The following is a 13966-nucleotide window of genomic DNA, read 5'->3' as shown; positions in this document are numbered from 1 at the left end:
GTTCAAATTACTGTACAAACCCCTGGAACGGGGCAGGTTTGGTTCTACTGTAGTCAGGGGTAGTTAAACAGTAGCTTAGGGCAACCAGATGGTAGCTGGGGCAACTGGGTGGTAGCCACAGAGCAGAGACACAGGAGTCAGTGGTAGGAGTCAGTGGTAGGAGTCAGTGGTAGGGGGCGGGGCAGTCAGTGGTAGGGGCGGGGCAGTCAGTGGTAGGAGTCAGTGGTAGGAGTCAGGTGGTAGGAGTCAGTGGTAGGAGTCAGTGGTAGGGGGCGGGGCAGTCAGTGGTAGGGGGCGGGGCAGTCAGTGGTAGGAGTCAGTGGTAGGAGTCAGTGGTAGGGGGCGGGGCAGTCAGTGGTAGGGGGCGGGGCAGTCAGTGGTAGGAGTCAGTGGTAGGAGTCAGTGGTAGGAGTCAGGTGGTAGGGGGCGGGGCAGTCAGTGGTAGGGGGCGGGGCAGTCAGTGGTAGGAGTCAGTGGTAGGAGTCAGGTGGTAGGGGCGGGGCAGTCAGTGGTAGGGGGCGGGGCAGTCCGTGGTAGGAGTCAGTGGTAGGAGTCAGTGGTAGGAGTCAGGTGGTAGGAGTCAGTGGTAGGAGTCAGTGGTAGGGGGCGGGGCAGTCAGTGGTAGGGGGCGGGGCAGTCAGTGGTAGGAGTCAGTGGTAGGAGTCAGTGGTAGGGGGCGGGGCAGTCAGTGGTAGGGGGCGGGCAGTCAGTGGTAGGAGTCAGTGGTAGGAGTCAGGTGGTAGGAGTCAGGTGGTAGGAGTCAGTGGTAGGAGTCAGTGGTAGGGGCGGGGCAGTCAGTGGTAGGAGTCGGTGGTAGGAGTCAGTGGTAGGAGTCAGTGGTAGGAGTCAGTGGTAGGGGGCGGGGCAGTCAGTGGTAGGAGTCAGTGGTAGGAGTCAGTGGTAGGAGTCAGGTGGTAGGAGTCAGTGGTAGGAGTCAGTGGTAGGGGGCGGGGCAGTCAGTGGTAGGAGTCGGTGGTAGGAGTCAGTGGTAGGGGGCGGGGCAGTCCGTGGTAGGGGGCGGGGCAGTCCGTGGTAGGGGGCGGGGCAGTCCGTGGTAGGGGGCGGGGCAGTCAGTGGTAGGAGTCAGTGGTAGGAGTCAGTGGTAGGAGTCAGTGGTAGGGGGCGGGGCAGTCAGTGGTAGGGGCGGGGCAGTCAGTGGTAGGGGCGGGGCAGTCCGTGGTAGGGGCGGGGCAGTCAGTGGTAGGGGGCGGGGCAGTCAGTGGTAGGGGGCGGGGCAGTCAGTGGTAGGAGTCCGTGGTAGGGGCGGGGCAGTCAGTGGTAGGAGTCAGTGGTAGGAGTCAGTGGTAGGGGGCGGGGCAGTCAGTGGTAGGGGGCGGGGCAGTCCGTGGTAGGGGCGGGGCAGTCCGTGGTAGGAGTCTGGGTTAAGATGGTAGTGAGGGCTTATCGGGTGCATGGGGGGCAGTTAGCGTCACCTTGGGGTAATCCAGTGTAAAAAATGTCTCCAGGTTGGAGATCAGGTTGGGGTCGACGCCCTTCAGAGGCTTCAGCAGAGAGACTCCTGCCAGCTGCACAAACGGCTGTTTGACCTCTGACCTTTTCTTGTGGAGGTGGAGACGCCTGAAGCAGACAGAGCGGTCAGAAACCATCACATCAGTAACGGTCTTTTCATTTTCATGTCATTCTGAAACTTCTCAACTCGAACAAAGTTAAATAATGAAGAAATACAGTTTTATTTTGCCACGTTGTGAACAGGAACTAATATAAATGAGTAGTATAATATTATGACTTTAAATAAAAGGTATAATGTTCAGTTAATAGTATAGATTAGATTTATTAATTACTGTAGCGGTGGGAATCGCACGATACAGCAATTCTGCGATAATTAATGTACCGCTAGACAATCCTGGAATGACACATCACGATATCTGTCTAACTATGAAGACTTTATTTGCTGCAAATCCAAACTGTTGGAAAACAGCACAACTCTGCAGCTCTACAGGTTTTCAGTCTATAAAAATTATTAGAAAACATAAAATCCAGATTCACTAAATTTACTGATTTTTTTGCTGCAAATCCAAATAGCTGTGTGCCACCTGATCTGTCACATTACTGATGACACAGCACAGCGCTGAGCTGCCCTTTCTCCACCTGCTCACAGCTGGATATTGGGTTTGAGGTTTGACCCTTTGGGGTTGCTGTAGCTGGTCTGTGTGGAGTGCTGACCAGATGACCGTCACGTGGTTTACAGGCGCTTCACATTTTCAGCTCAAAGCCTCATTCTGTTCTCTGTTAATTAAATGAATGGCAGATGAGGCTGCAGTCGGACTAATAATGTTCAAAGGAATAACATAAAATCTGCACCCCTGGAACAGAGAGAGTAGGTCTTAAGAAAGATCTGGAAGGTCTTTAAAAGTCCTGGATACTTTTAAAATCCTATAATCCTTTTAAGTCTCCCAGGGGATTACATAATGGGTGTTTTAAACCTGGAAAGTCCTGGAAACGTTGTGCATTTGTGGAAATAAATTAATTAACGTGCCGACAGGAAGATGCTGCATTCTGATTACTGTGACTCCAAAAGTTCAATCAGCTTCCTGGATTTTTCAAAGAATTCCCAGGTCATGGTTGCTGGTATTCAAAGATCCCAAAGCAATAAGTCATTATCCATAAGTCATTATCCATAAGTCATTATCCATAAGTCATTATCCATAAGTCATTATCCATAAGTCCCTGCTCACATTCACGCCAACGCCTTCCCACGCTGCGTTTGGTCTAATTAAATTTCTTAAAATGTGTGTTGAAATCTGATTTGAAAAACGGTTTCAAATTCCTTTAATCGGTCACACCTACTAATGAAGAAAGAGATGTTTGGAAACCCATGTTGCCCCATAACCACCAGCATTCCTCCAACCACCTTCACAAAACACGTCACTTTTAAGATGCCTTGATTATGAAGGGAAATAACTGTTACTCAATACAGAGCAAGTGACTCCATCCATGACATCATTTGACCAAATTACTAAAGTTCATGTATTTATAATTATTATCCATTTATTCCTTCCACAGTTTAATATGTATTAGTTTGTTAATGTGAAACGTTAAAGTTGGTCCGGTGGACTAAGTTAAACCCTGCTGTCTTTAAAAACCTTGAACTTTAGTGGATCCAGTGATACTACGTGAATTAAATTAATGCCGAATATAAGAGAGACTTATATTACTTCAAAAAGCACTTTTGCTATTTTATACCCCGCGATAACAACAACCGCTGATCATAAATATTGTTAAATAGAAAGGTTTTGAAACGTAATTCGGCGTCAACTACAAACACTTTCTTTAAAAACCCTTGAAATAGTGCCACTACGCGAACTGAAGAGCAATTTATAATACTTCAAAAAGCACTTTTGCTATTTTATACCACGCAAACGTCCGCAGACCGTAAACACTGTTAAACCGACAGGTTATCAAATGTAATTCGGCATCATTAGGAAACGTTTCAAAACAAACTTGAACGTTAGTGGATCCTGTGAAACTAGGTGAACTGTATCAAAGCCGAATTGAAGAGCGACTCGTATTACTACATAAACCTACTTTGCTATGTTTGATCAGGCCATAACAACGAGCGCTGACCATAAATATGGTTAAATCGGCTGTTTTTAAAATGTAATGCGGCGTCAACAGGAAACAGGAAATTCATTCCGCTAACCAGCCGTGACGTGAGAGAGTTAACGTTAGACCTTGTGATAAAGATCTGTGCGAAGGAATAAGACTAATTTCAGCTTCTTTATGAACTGTCACATGTGGATCATCTTAAAATGACTTAGTTATGACTGAACTGATCCCAGCAGCCCGGCGGAGCCCCGGTGAGCGGAGGGAAGTGTTGGAGCTAACCGGCTAGCGGTTGCCCAGGAACACGCCCAACAGCTCGCCGCCGCGACACGGAGCGTCGCTCGGCTGTCACACGGCCACAAACCCGCCGAGAAGCCAAACTTATTTTCATTTAAATGCTTCATCTCGAGAGAAATAAAACACAGAAATAAACAGGAAACGGAAGCATCGCTGGGCTAGTGTTAGCCTAGCCGGACTCACACATAGATGATGGACATGAGGTGCATCAGCCACAGGACGAAGAACAGGATGAAGCCGAACACGGCGAGGCCCTGCAGGGCGAGCTCCAGCAGGGCCATGGCGGGCCGCGGGGGCCGGCAGGGGGTCACAGGGGGCTCGGGAGAGAGTCGACCAGCTCACCGGCCTCGGACTGGGACCAACCGGAGGAGCGGAGGGTTAGAGTCCGACTGTGGGCGCGACGAGCTCGGCTTGTCGGGGCCTCCAGAAGAGGCAGCGAGGAGACGGCAGGAACCAGTGCGGGTCAGGAGCTCCAGTGACGGGGACACAGAGACCGGCCTCGGCCTGCTGGTATCCAGGTGACAGTGCGAGCTCCAGGAGTTCGACAGTCACCAGACCGACCGACGGTCAGCTGACCAACCGGGGAGGGGGACGCTGAGCACGGGACGCTGGGTACCGCGGGCACAGCACTTCCGGGCAAATTCAAAATAAAAGCTCGAGCGAGCCGAGCTCCATCGCAGGTTACAGATGTTTCAAAACAGAAACGTGTGAACATTAAAGTGTGTAAAAGAACAGTGAGAGGGAAAGAAAGGGGGGTCAGCTTTAATAAGTCTTCTCCCCTGCAGAGGGTTGAACAGAAGGTTTCTCTAGGACAATATATAAATATGACAAAAATAAGAAACATTCTGCATAAAAGCTGAGAAACTTTCTTTAATATTTGTTACTTCGAGGCTCGGGGATAAAGCTTAGCGTTGGGCTACTTTATGATTACTTATAAATTGTTATAATTATTTATTGTCCAGTTTTATCAGATGCACTTTATTGTATTTTATTATGTATTTCCTATGTGTTGGTTTTTAACACATCCAGATAATTAAATGAACAAAGTAAATATCTCCCAGAGCTGCAGGACAAAACATTTTGTTCAGGAAATCACCTGCTAAGCCCCGCCCACACAGGTGAGTCAGAGGTATAATCAGAGTTTCACTAGAGGAAAGATTACTGCGACTGACAGGTGAGGAAAACACTTCAGATCAGGGCCTGAGGGCGGTTTCAATAAACCTGGGTCTCAGTTTCAGCCTGATATCTCGGCCCTGACTGGTTACACAAAAGCGTCAACACATAACGCTCATATTGGCGATACGCAGCCTGCCTGTGGCATCAGAAACACAGCTGTAAGTGGCATTGGAAGGATTTTCACACATCTTCATTTCCTTCCTTCAGAACAGATTAGATCTGGTGTTCTCAGGTGGATTCTCTGGCCCTCCTCGAGACGGACTGAGACAGAGCTGCAATGTGTCCAAGATATCATCAATGACAGACTGGTCAGAGATCAGTACGTCGTTCATTATTGATGTGGATTCATCCCTTTTTGATGTGATCATTCTCTTCCACGTGTTTCACACTTCACGCCTCTGAGGCAACGTTGTGTTGTATTGTTGTATTTAAAGACTGGTATGAAATTGTGGTTCAATAACTCTTGAAGCCCTCTTTTTATTTTATGTATTTAAGCCTATTTAGCATTATTATTATTATTATTACAGGGTGTAGTTTATTAGGCTTTAGATGGCTGTTTCCTGTGTGGAGGACCGGATGTGGTCACTGAAACAAATCCAATTTCCTGTGAAGCATCAGTGAAGTATGTGAAGCTTGCGGTTTCATCCTCCCAGCTCACTGGACCCATGACAGGAAGTAGTGTTCTGTGCGTTGCTGAAACAGGAAGAGGACGCCGCCGTGTGTCTGACCTTTAATGTGACTGCTGGCAGAGAGAACATTGTGTTTCGGTCACGCTGAAACGATCACTTCTCTTTCTAGTTTCTGGTTTTCCAGCCTCCTCATTGTCTCTTCGGTTGTGAGTTCTGCCGGTTTATTTCATTTTGCACAGAATTTGAAACTAAACTTTCTAGTTCAGCAGAAAACAGGAAACCTCATAACAGCTTGTTATGAATTCTAATGACACGTCACACTTTCCTCTTCAGTTTATACTATTATCATTTTATTTCATGCATGTGTTGGTATATGTAGTAATGTATAGATAAACGTGTGTGTGTATGCGTATATGTACAATATGTATATTTTATAACTGTCATGTATATTTATAGTCAGTGGTGGATGGGTTATTATTGGAACTGCAAATAATATCAAAGACGTGTGTGAAGATTCTCAGAATGGCGATAAAATCTGTTCATAAAAAAGAATTTGTTTGCATGTCTTGGAGCAGTGCTTTGAAAATTCAAGTTGGACTGTATAAATTGTGAAGTTTTAACTGGTAAAACAACAGAACCTGATCCTCACGTGCAGACAGATCCTTTTGCATGTATTCAAATTCTGGGTTTTATAATTTATTAGACAGTAATATGAATAAATGCAAATACAACTCTCACCTCACAGACAAAATACCTTCGTCAGAACTGTGGAGGTTCACACAGCAGAGCTAAAGCCTGATCTCCACTGAGGTCCTCGCTGTAGTCTGATAGAGATGACTGAAGGGGCGCTGTGTACAATCATCTTCTAATATACAGATAAACACAGCACAAATACATGCATGTACACCTGGGGCCCCCTCACCAGGAGCCACACATGTTAAAGACACTCCCTCTAATTAGTATTAAAGAACCACCACATGCTCGATCACCATCCCAAGTTAAATCTACAGGTAGCCTGTCAGTGGCCCTGTGGCCTCTGAGAGACATGAGGGTTCCCAACGAGCTTAAAATAATCTCTAAAACACCTCGACTCAGTCTCACTTTCAGCTGTTTCACCCTGTTTTCAACCGTTTTAATTCCCTGAGTTCAGAAGAGCCGACGCGAGTCCTGCTGTTCAGGTTAAAGATCAACCCGACTGGTTTATTTTGCTGCATCTGAAGGTGAGTCACCCTGTCGCGACGTTAAAACCTCGTGGGAGCAAGCCGGCTACAGTTTTCTGGGACGGCGACGCAGTTTCTTTTCTGCAGCTGCACAAAGTTGGAACTCGCTTCTGCTGCGAGTTCAGACATTGATCCAAATTCCACACACGAAGCAGAGCGTGTCCGATTAACAGAGGCGTTTTCATAGCCGCCCCGCAGCATCAAGTCAGCGAAAGTCATCTCCGATGCACCTCGGACAAAGTGAGGCTGTTACTAACATCTTTATTTAGAAAATTAGCCTTACGAGCCAGAAATTTAATTCTCTGACTTCTGAGAAACCCTTTGACCCATATTGTCTCTGCTGGAGATATTTCTTAGGGGGACGTAACAGGAACAGGTAAAACAGGTCAAGCTTGGAGTCATTAGCTGACCCCACGAGTGTTCACCGACATTCCCGCTCTGGTTATTTCTCTCATGCATCTGTTGTTAGGGAGACAACAGGTAGTCTGATCAGGTAGATACAGCACATATCTGTGTTCTCTGGGAATCTTACAAGAAAGAAGAACTCACTGGCTCCACAGATTAGAGTACAGCTCATGGGTAGATTCCACTATGACGTAGCGTTGGAGAGTAAACATCAGATAGATCAGTTGTTCTACGTTAACGCCAGCTAAAGATCAGCTAAGAGAGAAACCTACAGGTACGAGACAGATCTTGTCCTTCAGATTTGGTGTTCGATGTGTTCACATGCTGTATGCTGGCTCAATGAACCACGCTGTGTTCAGTCTTCATCACTCCTGAACTTGGCTCACAATAATTCCTCCACAGTCTCCACTCAGGGAACTATCTAGGTCATACTGAGTTCTCTAGCTTCATTTTCAAACCAAACAGTGCTAATGTCTTCAACTCATCCCTTAAATGACTCAATAACTTTCTTACCCTCATGGGAAAACACCAGGGCAGAGTCGTCTGCGTAGAGAGAAAGATCCGTGCGTCTTAGTTACCCAGAAATTGTAATAAGCTACTTCTTAAAAAAGTAATAACTTTAGTTAAAGTAACTTCTTAGGTTACTCGTTACGTTACTACATTACTTTCCAGCGTTTCCCCACAGAATGACACCGTAACTGTGGCGAGCGACGGGGCAGAGGGAGGAGTCTCCTATTTCGACAACCCAGCTATGTTCAAACTTTGGACAGGTTTGTGCAGCGTGTTCATGAGAGAGAGAGATAATTTGATAATTATCCCATACACTAAAACGTTACTATTACGCAACTCTCTCCCGATGAGTCGGAGCATCAGTGACAGCAGCTGCTGGAGTTTCTTTCTCCAAGTTTCACGTTGCTGTGCTGCTTCAGCAGATTCAATAAATCAGATGTAGAAATGTTCGCAGTTGAAAGCTTTTTGCTGGTCGCACAGACTTTACAATGGATTATAATATTCTTTGCATCTTAGACTGTGACACAATAATGGTATCAGCTGCTTACAGCTGTGGAAAGAACGCCTCGCTCTGTCGTTCTCCATTCTTCATTTAGTGTTTGGCTCTCAGTGGACATGGACAACAGACTCTGGTGCTGCTGACATTCACACATTCAAGTCCAGGACGGTGCGTTCAGTACCGCAGCGTTACACTGATTATGACTGTTATAGAAAAGTAGTACGTTACACTACTGGTTACTGGGAAAAGTAATCCTGATCCATGACATGTTGCTGCTGCTGTGGACCTCTGCAGCAGCCGACGGTGAGGAGGTCTCACTCTGGACCAAAAAGTCACGACCGACATGAACGTTAACCGACAGAATCAACAGATTTAACCTCTAACCTATGAGAAACAGGAAGCTCGTCACACGTTCAAAAGAGAATAACTTTATTAACAGTGTTCAGTTCCACTCAACTGCTCTCTGTGGACAACTTGTCCGGGTAGAGTTTCCTGCCGCTGGACCACGAACACTCTGCGTTCTCCTTCCAGCTCGAGTCCTGCGAGTCATAGACTTCCTGTGGATCAGAATCACACCATCAATAATCAAACATCGTGATAGACACTTCCAGGCACGCAGACAGGTCAGGGGTGAAAAGGTGAGGAGCAGACGGAGGGGTCTGTCTGACGCTTACATGTACAGATAACCTGCGTTTGTCTGCTGCAACGAGAGAAAGACCGCGACATGTCGGGCGCCGCTTTGTGCTGGAAGGTGAGGACATCAGGTGTGACATATCGATGCAGATACATATTAGCTGAGGTGGAAAGAGTACTAAAATATTGTACTTTAGTAAAAGTACTGTTATACTGATGAACTTTTACTAAAGTACAAGTAAAAACAGGTCAGGATGTCTCCATCACTTTCTGAAAGCTTTTGTTAAAAATGTTCAGAACAGCAACAGGAAATGCTAAATAACAAATGAAACAATAAGAAACTGCAACTGAAATCTAGAAGAAACAAAAGTGCATCGTCCAAAAAATGTCTACAGAATGCAGGAAGTGTCCCACCATAATCTGAGCCCTCGTGTCTTCACCACTTTACAACACAAAGTGACTCAATCACAAACTTTTTAAACGTTGACCCTGTTGTTCTGCATGAAAGGTTACCAATCAGAGACTAACCACCATGTAGAGCATTTTTCTTACAATAATTTAATGAGTATCAGGCAGGCAGACCATCCAGATTGTAACCTGGCACCTTTTTCTTTCCACTCAAAGTAAAAAGCAGCTCATTTTAAATTTACGACATCACATCTGTTAGTGTTGAGGACTCCAGACCGGTCTTAGACCCTTTTAGACGGTCTGGTCTCGGACTCGGACATTGGGGACTCTGGATTTCATTTCAAGACCAGAACTTTGGGAAGTTCAATAAATAGTTTTTTCATCGTCTGATTTATTTGTTAACATCAGAACTTTGATTGGATGTAAAACGTGTTGCTTCAGATGCAAACCACAACGCTAAATAAATGTGTCGTCCCCTCCTCTGGCCGTGGACGCCGCTCGCCGTAAGTAAAATTACAGATTATACAAACGACTTTAAAAAGTACTTGTAATTCGCTCCTTTCCACCTCTGCACATCAGTTTGAGCATTAAACTCTTTATTTCCTGCATTCTGCTGAATTTTCTACCAACACTTACGGTGCAAATGATCTTATTTGTGTAAAAGGAAACGCTACGTTTAGGCAGCAGGTGACCTCTACCAGAATCTGCTCTCCTGCAGGTCAACTTCTTTCCCACGCTGAGTTCACAGGGAGAGAACGGAAACGTGTCAACCAGCTGAAAGTTACTGACCGGCTGCACGTTTCAGGGTCATTTTAGCTTCAGTTAGATAAACTCAGAGCCTTTTTTAACACCGTGTATCTGAACAAATGCGTCCGCTGTGCAAACGGTCCCGGTGACGTTACGCTGCTTCACATCTGGTCTCTAAACGAACATCGGGCTCGCTTTCCTTTAGCAGTGAAGAAGACTTGAACTAAAGCCCCGCCCTACTCTGCCTCTGATTGGCTGTCAGGTTCAGGCATTATTAACGGGTTAATGCTGTCGTGACTCATCAGATCTGCTCACAGAGGCGACCCAGTTTAGTTTGGCTAAGGAGCCTGCCTGAACGCCATCAGGACGCCATCAGGACGCAGGCTCGGACGCGTTACCTTCTTCCAGATGGGGATGTTGGCCTTCAGCTGGTTGATGCAGTGCTGGATCGCCTGCTGGCCATCTTGGCGATGAGGAGACGAGATCGCCATGGCGACGCTGGCCTGGCCCACCTCCACCCACCTGAGGGAGGAAGGTCACAGGTGAGTCTGAGCTCCTCCCCCCTCAGCTGATACTGACAGTGCGTGGAGGAAGTTCTGTCAGGGAGCCGTCTCACCCGAGCCGGTGGTGGACGCAGATGTGCGTCACGGTTGGCCAGCGCGCTCTGATGTCAGCACACAGCTTGGTGAACTCAGATTGGGCCATGAGCTCGTACGCCTCGTACTCCAGACCGACCACCTTCCTGCCGTCCACCTGGTCCTCGCGGGTCGTACCTGCACGCAGACACGCGCGTTCATGAAATTATTTCAAACATTAAATACTTACAGAAGCAGGTTCGCCACATTTCAAAATAAAAGCTCTGCGGAAACACTGAAATATAAAATATGAACCTATGAAAACTGAAATGGCGCCGCAGGACGGGCTGCTGACGGCGTCCACCACTTCCTGTACAGACAGCCCATCACGGCTCAGCTTGAAGACGTCTCTCCGCTCCGCCGACTCGGCCATCTGAGAACATGAGAGTGTCCAGGTGAGCTCAGCAGCGCTCTGATTGGTTGTCCGCAGCCTCAGAATGAATCAGCAGGCGGTTCTTTAAACGGGGACAGGAAGCGCCATCACAGACGTAACGACCTGATCAGTTTCTGTCCAGCAGGAAGCACAAGCAGCTTACCGTCTGACAGCCGGTTACCCCCCGCTGAGCGGCGGCACCACGGCCACCTCGTCCCCGTCTCTCAGGGTCACCACCTGGTTGCCGATGGCAACGTACTGCTGACGCACGGCCAGCACCACCTGACCCTGCAGGAGAGAGAGTCTGAACACAGAGACACGGGGTGTTGACGTCTCATCCTGTCTCCGCCCTGCAGCCGCCAAACGCCACTTTCATTTAAATCAAGTTGTTATGATGTCATTGAGACACAGCGTCGCAGTACCTGGGGTGTCGCTGTAGCAACAGCCTCCACAGGTCGAGGCCGCTGATTGGCGTCGGCACGGCGGCGATGTCCTCCTCCTTCAGGCCGGTCAGCTCCACGCTCTTAGCGAAGTACAACACACTCACCTGGAGGAGACACACCGCCGTCACACGTCATTAGTTCATTTGATCAAGATGAGAAATTAAGGGTCGATCAGCGTGGTCACATGGCGTCCTGATGATGAACAGACGGGAACTCTGAAGGGTCATTAAACATTATAAATAAAACTTTGTTTATAACAATAACGTATCAGTAAAGCAGCTGCTGGTTTATGAGGACCCCGGGCCCCGGGCCCCGGCTGTGACAGATGTGACCAATGAGGAGGCAGCTGAGGTCACATGACTCTGCTTTATGTGAACTCCGTCGGTCAGACGTTTAATAAAGAGGTCCAGAGAGTGATGTCATGGCTCTAGAAGCCTCTGATTGGCTGATTCTCTCCACATTAATACATCACTCATGATGACGACTTTCACCTGCGGATCTTCTTCACACCTGTACCTAAAATTATTATGTGTAACCAGAAGTTTGCAACTCAGAATCTGTTCTCAGTCAGTCTGCTGGTTAAATAAAGGTGAAATCAAAACCACGGGGGGCAAAGTCGAGGACCTGACCTCAGGTTCAGATGGTCTGTCAGGAGGAACTTCCTGTGAGGAGCCGGTGGAGGCTCCCTGATAGGTTAGACCATTTAATTTTGAAATAAAAGCTGAGTGAAGTCGCGGCGGTGACCCTTCCTGACCTCAGACAGCCGATGGTTACTCAGGTGAAACACCGAGTCTGTAACGTCCGACTTGATCTGGATCTTCCCCGTGTGGCTAAATTACCTGGTGACAGTCCCAGGTGTGGCTTCAGGATCCCTGACCTGCCAAGCAGGAAACACTGCGTGTTTATAATGCGTCTTCATGGATTCACAGGGACCCCTCCAGTCTGCTCGGTAGTTCAGAGGACTCTGGACTCATCATGGAGGTGACCGTTTAAACACTGAACATCAAGGAAGGTTCATGATGTCTGACTGGTGTCAGTGTTCTTTATGCCCGGTACTGACCCGGTCCACACTCACAGACCCGGTCCACAGACCCGGGACTGTCTGTCACCAGTTAATTCAGCCACCAGTTACACTGTCACACTGCTCGGCCATGACAGACAGCTATCAGCTACCGCCAGTGTCCATTTGAAAGTCCTCTTATTTAAATATCTCCCACCTCACCAGCAGACTTTTCTAAACAACAGGTAGAAAATGATTCCGCATTATAAAACTTATCCCTGGCTTCACTTCGGCGTCACGTTACTGTTCGATACCCGCGTTTTAAACCTGCATCTGCACCCGCTGGACGCTGTGTCCCGCTCGCAAAGCGGAGTTAAATTAAGCGGAAATGTGAACGGAGTCTGGTGGCGACGTGGTTTGGCAGGAAAGCCCGCAGCACGCGGCCGTCCGGAGAACAGCTGTGTCTCTGCTGAGGCCTCGTGAAACTCACCTGCGCAGTCATGAAGAAGGCGGCAGGTTCTGCACATCTGAGGAAACTTTACTGAAGCTTTGCCCCAAAAAGCTGTTCACCAGCTGAGCGTCACTTCCTGCCCCGCTGCTATTGGCTGCTGGAGTCAGGACGTCACCACTCCTTCTTCTTTTGGTTCACTGGCAGATTACAATAATGGCTCTTAAAGGTGCACACCGCCCCCTGCTGCATGAAGTGTGCAGCACGAGGTCTGTTGGCAGGAGTCACCTGGTGACGCTGCGGACAGCTCGATGTCTCTTCATGCATAATTAGTTTAAAATGAAAGACTTTGACAAATGTTTCTGTGCACAGTAAGAAAACATGTGATGCAGTTTATTTATAGAAAAAACAAATGTGCAATGTCCAAAACAAAAAAAGCTGCCTATTATAAACAATCTGAAAGCCAATCAGAAGCAGAGTAGGGCGGGTCCTGACAAGACGGTAACCATGGCATCGGTTCAGCTGGATGTTGTCAACCTGGACTGGATCCAGAGTTTCAGAGTTTATCTTTCATAAGGTTTTACCTGAGCTCTGTCTCTACATCACAGTAACAGCTTCATGTCCTCAGACTGCTGGAGGGGCTCTGACCTTCATTTCATTTAAATTCCACAGTGTTCAGTTCAGGAGCAGAGTTTTCTGTGGGAGATGGGAACTTCCAGATATATCCACTCAGTAAAGTGAGTTCTACTGATCGTGTTCCTGCAGGACAGGAAGTCAGCAGATCCACATTAAACACCGAGGAGGGAGTTCAGCTCAGCAGCCTTTACATTTAGAGGCTGAGCTCACAGATCAGGCTTTGGAGATGTTGGACATGAGTCTGGATGTTTTTCTTCACGCTGCAGCTTTACTGTCCTGGAAACGCTGACAGTTCATTCTTCATCTTTTGACACTGATCAGCTGACTGGAGGATGGAGGCTGT

At 47.5% G+C, this 13966-nt stretch overlaps 3 protein-coding genes and 1 pseudogene across 4 annotated transcripts; 1 reads left to right on the top strand and 3 right to left on the bottom strand.

The window, feature by feature from the left end:
• LOC119914855 overlaps nucleotides 1-13966 on the top strand; it is a 92624-nt pseudogene that overhangs the window by 9025 nt on the left and 69633 nt on the right.
• On the bottom strand, nucleotides 1364-4505 carry LOC119914874 (ceramide glucosyltransferase-like). The gene is made up of 2 exons (XM_038734418.1): nucleotides 4045-4505; nucleotides 1364-1578 (listed from the first exon to the last, which is right to left on the bottom strand). The coding sequence occupies exons 1-2, from the start codon at nucleotides 4140-4142 to the stop codon at nucleotides 1383-1385; spliced, it is 294 nt and encodes a 97-aa protein (XP_038590346.1). The 5' UTR covers nucleotides 4143-4505; the 3' UTR covers nucleotides 1364-1382.
• Nucleotides 8709-11378, bottom strand: LOC119914871 (molybdopterin synthase catalytic subunit-like). Its single transcript, XM_038734416.1, has 5 exons — nucleotides 11260-11378; nucleotides 10979-11096; nucleotides 10705-10861; nucleotides 10487-10610; nucleotides 8709-8857 (listed from the first exon to the last, which is right to left on the bottom strand). Exons 2-5 carry the CDS (start codon nucleotides 11094-11096, stop codon nucleotides 8753-8755), a joined length of 504 nt encoding a protein of 167 aa, XP_038590344.1. The 5' UTR covers nucleotides 11260-11378; the 3' UTR covers nucleotides 8709-8752.
• LOC119914875 (molybdopterin synthase sulfur carrier subunit-like) lies at nucleotides 10979-13155 on the bottom strand. 2 transcript variants are annotated; one of them, XM_038734420.1, is made up of 4 exons: nucleotides 13030-13134; nucleotides 11519-11643; nucleotides 11260-11400; nucleotides 10979-11096 (listed from the first exon to the last, which is right to left on the bottom strand). In XM_038734420.1, the coding sequence occupies exons 1-3, from the start codon at nucleotides 13039-13041 to the stop codon at nucleotides 11274-11276; spliced, it is 264 nt and encodes an 87-aa protein (XP_038590348.1). In that variant the 5' UTR covers nucleotides 13042-13134; the 3' UTR covers nucleotides 10979-11096; nucleotides 11260-11273. The 2 variants fall into 2 exon arrangements, with proteins under 2 accessions (XP_038590348.1, XP_038590349.1); XM_038734421.1 differs by having other exon boundaries at nucleotides 11037-11178; nucleotides 13030-13155.

This window comes from Micropterus salmoides, unplaced genomic scaffold (genome assembly GCF_014851395.1).
Source record: "Micropterus salmoides isolate LMB-PRFRI ecotype aquatic unplaced genomic scaffold, ASM1485139v1 Ms_hic_scaffold_20, whole genome shotgun sequence".
NCBI lineage: Eukaryota > Metazoa > Chordata > Actinopteri > Centrarchiformes > Centrarchidae > Micropterus > Micropterus salmoides.
Note: the sequence above shows the minus strand (reverse complement) of the source record. Positions and strands in the feature narration are given on the sequence as shown.

Excerpts from the sequence above, each read along its gene's own strand:
- LOC119914874 (XM_038734418.1), bottom strand. The coding sequence starts at position 4,142 with ATGGCCCTGCTGGAGCTCGCCCTGCAGGGCCTCGCCGTGTTCGGCTTC. Across the intron at positions 1,579-4,044 it reads CTCATGTCCATCATCTATGT|GCGTCTCCACCTCCACAAGA; the intron begins GTGAGTCCGGCT and ends TGTCTGCTTCAG.
- LOC119914875 (XM_038734421.1), bottom strand. Across the intron at positions 11,401-11,518 it reads TTGCTACAGCGACACCCCAG|ACTCTCTCTCCTGCAGGGTC; the intron begins GTACTGCGACGC and ends CTCTGTGTTCAG.
- LOC119914871 (XM_038734416.1), bottom strand. The coding sequence starts at position 11,096 with ATGGCCGAGTCGGCGGAGCGGAGAGACGTCTTCAAGCTGAGCCGTGAT. Across the intron at positions 10,862-10,978 it reads CGCCATTTCAGTTTTCATAG|GTACGACCCGCGAGGACCAG; the intron begins GTTCATATTTTA and ends GTCTGCGTGCAG. Across the intron at positions 8,858-10,486 it reads ACATCCCCATCTGGAAGAAG|GAAGTCTATGACTCGCAGGA; the intron begins GTAACGCGTCCG and ends TCTGATCCACAG.